Source organism: Mastomys coucha, unplaced genomic scaffold, assembly GCF_008632895.1.
Source record: "Mastomys coucha isolate ucsf_1 unplaced genomic scaffold, UCSF_Mcou_1 pScaffold5, whole genome shotgun sequence".
Taxonomy (NCBI): Eukaryota; Metazoa; Chordata; class Mammalia; order Rodentia; family Muridae; genus Mastomys; species Mastomys coucha.
In genome coordinates this window covers 96,941,502-96,943,287 of record NW_022196911.1, presented here as the reverse complement: position 1 = coordinate 96,943,287, position 1,786 = coordinate 96,941,502, and the positions used below count along the sequence as shown (strand labels likewise).

The following is a 1,786-nucleotide window of genomic DNA, read 5'->3' as shown; positions in this document are numbered from 1 at the left end:
CTTTTTGAGACCTGATTTTCCTTGGTAGCTCAGGCTGGTCAGGGTCTTACTGTGGAGCCTAGGCCTGCCCTGAACTTGTGGTCCTCCTGCTTGGCTCCTAACTCTTGGGATTACAGATTGAAGATTAGATGGATTACGCTCTCATACCAAGCTCAGTCTGCAGCTTTCCCACAAGAGCTAGGTAACCTCGGGCAGGCCCCTTTACTTAGCTGGATGGCCCTCATGGGTAGAGTAGCTGGAACCTCACCTTCACCTGGAACACCAGCTCATTGCTGCCAACGCTGAACTGAGACTCAAACAGGACTGTGAACTTCTCCTCCGTCACGGACTCTGCGCCACGCCTATCAGCACGCTTGATTCTTTTCAGGGACTGCAAAGCCAGGGATAAAATGGCCACCAAGCCCCAATCCTGGGCAGACCTTCCCTCCGTGGCAGACCTGTCCTCACCATGTTTCTGAAGTGGGCGCTGAGGGTGCCCGTGGCCTGGTGGTACTCCATGACACAGCAGTTGTTCAGGATCTCGCCGCTGCACTCACTGCCAAGACAGAAGAGCTCAGTGTCACGGTATGGTGCTGAGGTCTAACCCCAGGAAGGGTCTTGTGCACACTAGACAGGCACAGCATCATTAACCGACATCCCTGGGTCTGGGAGACATGGCTTTAGTGGGGTCCATCAAAGATGGAGAAGCCTCCAGTATCAATCCTTTATGCATTCATTCACTCATTCATTCGTTCATTCATTCATTCATTCATTTGAGCACTATATGGATAACTTGTCCTGACCCATTTCCCTGTTCTCATATGCATCTCTACACATTTACAGCTCGCTCGACACGTGGTGTCTGCCTGAAAACAAACAAACTCCTCTCTCCCCAACCTCTCCCCCTGACCTTCCCTAGACACTCCCTATCCAACCATAACCTGACATGACGCTTCAGGACTATTTGTTTGTTTATTTTGTAAGCCATAGTCTCACTATGGGTCTCACTATGGCTGCCCCAAAACTCTCTATGTAGATCAGCCTGGCCTTGAACTCACAGAGAGCTCAGAGGCAGAGATGCCTCTGCCTCCCAAGCACTGGCATCAAGGTAGGCACCAGCATTCCCAGCTGAGTTTGCTTGTTGTGGGGTTTTTTGGTTTTTGGGTTTTTTTTTTTTTTTTTTGAGAGAGTCTCTTTGTTGTTCAAACTGACCATGGATCTGAGGATGCCTTTGAACTCTTGATCTTCTTGCCTCTGCCACCCTAGAACTGGGCATAGACACCCATTCCAGACTCTAAGTGTCAGTTCTTGCCACCAGCCACATGAGGCACTGTATGTGTGTGCACCTGTCTGTCATACAGCTATGCCATCTGTCACAGTTCCATGAACTAAGAATGCTCTAAGGTCAGTGGTCCAGTTAGGAAAAAGGCACATTCTCTTTTGATCACAGTCGAGTACCCACTGATCAGCACACATGATAGGACCACACAGCAGTGGCAGTACATATCAGTACTGGCTGCCCTACTAGGTGTCACACAGGCAAGACTTGGAAAGAAGGGGGAGAGTAGTGTATTATGGAGAACCAGGAACACATGAACGCCTGGAAGGGATGAATGAAGCCTGGGCTACGCCCACATGCAGACCCCCACACAGCACCCATAGGGAAGGACAGGCACACTCACTTGCGGGTGTTCTCATTCTTGAGCAGGGACTTGGCCTGCTGCTCACTGATGATGGTTGCCTTCACCTGCGGGGGGTTCATGTGCACATTCAGCTTCCCACCCACCAGCAGGCGCACGGTGGCCGC

General features: G+C 51.0%; 1 protein-coding gene across 1 annotated transcript in view; it reads right to left on the bottom strand.

Moving 5' to 3' along the window:
• Positions 1-1,786, bottom strand: part of LOC116078736 (signal transducer and activator of transcription 5A) — a 26,438-nt gene that overhangs the window by 8,230 nt on the left and 16,422 nt on the right. The window contains exons 7-9 of the mRNA XM_031354068.1: positions 1,662-1,786; positions 448-535; positions 248-370 (exon numbers count right to left, since the gene is read on the bottom strand). Coding sequence (XP_031209928.1) covers positions 248-370; positions 448-535; positions 1,662-1,786 — 336 coding nt within the window. The remainder of the gene's footprint in view (positions 1-247; positions 371-447; positions 536-1,661) is intronic.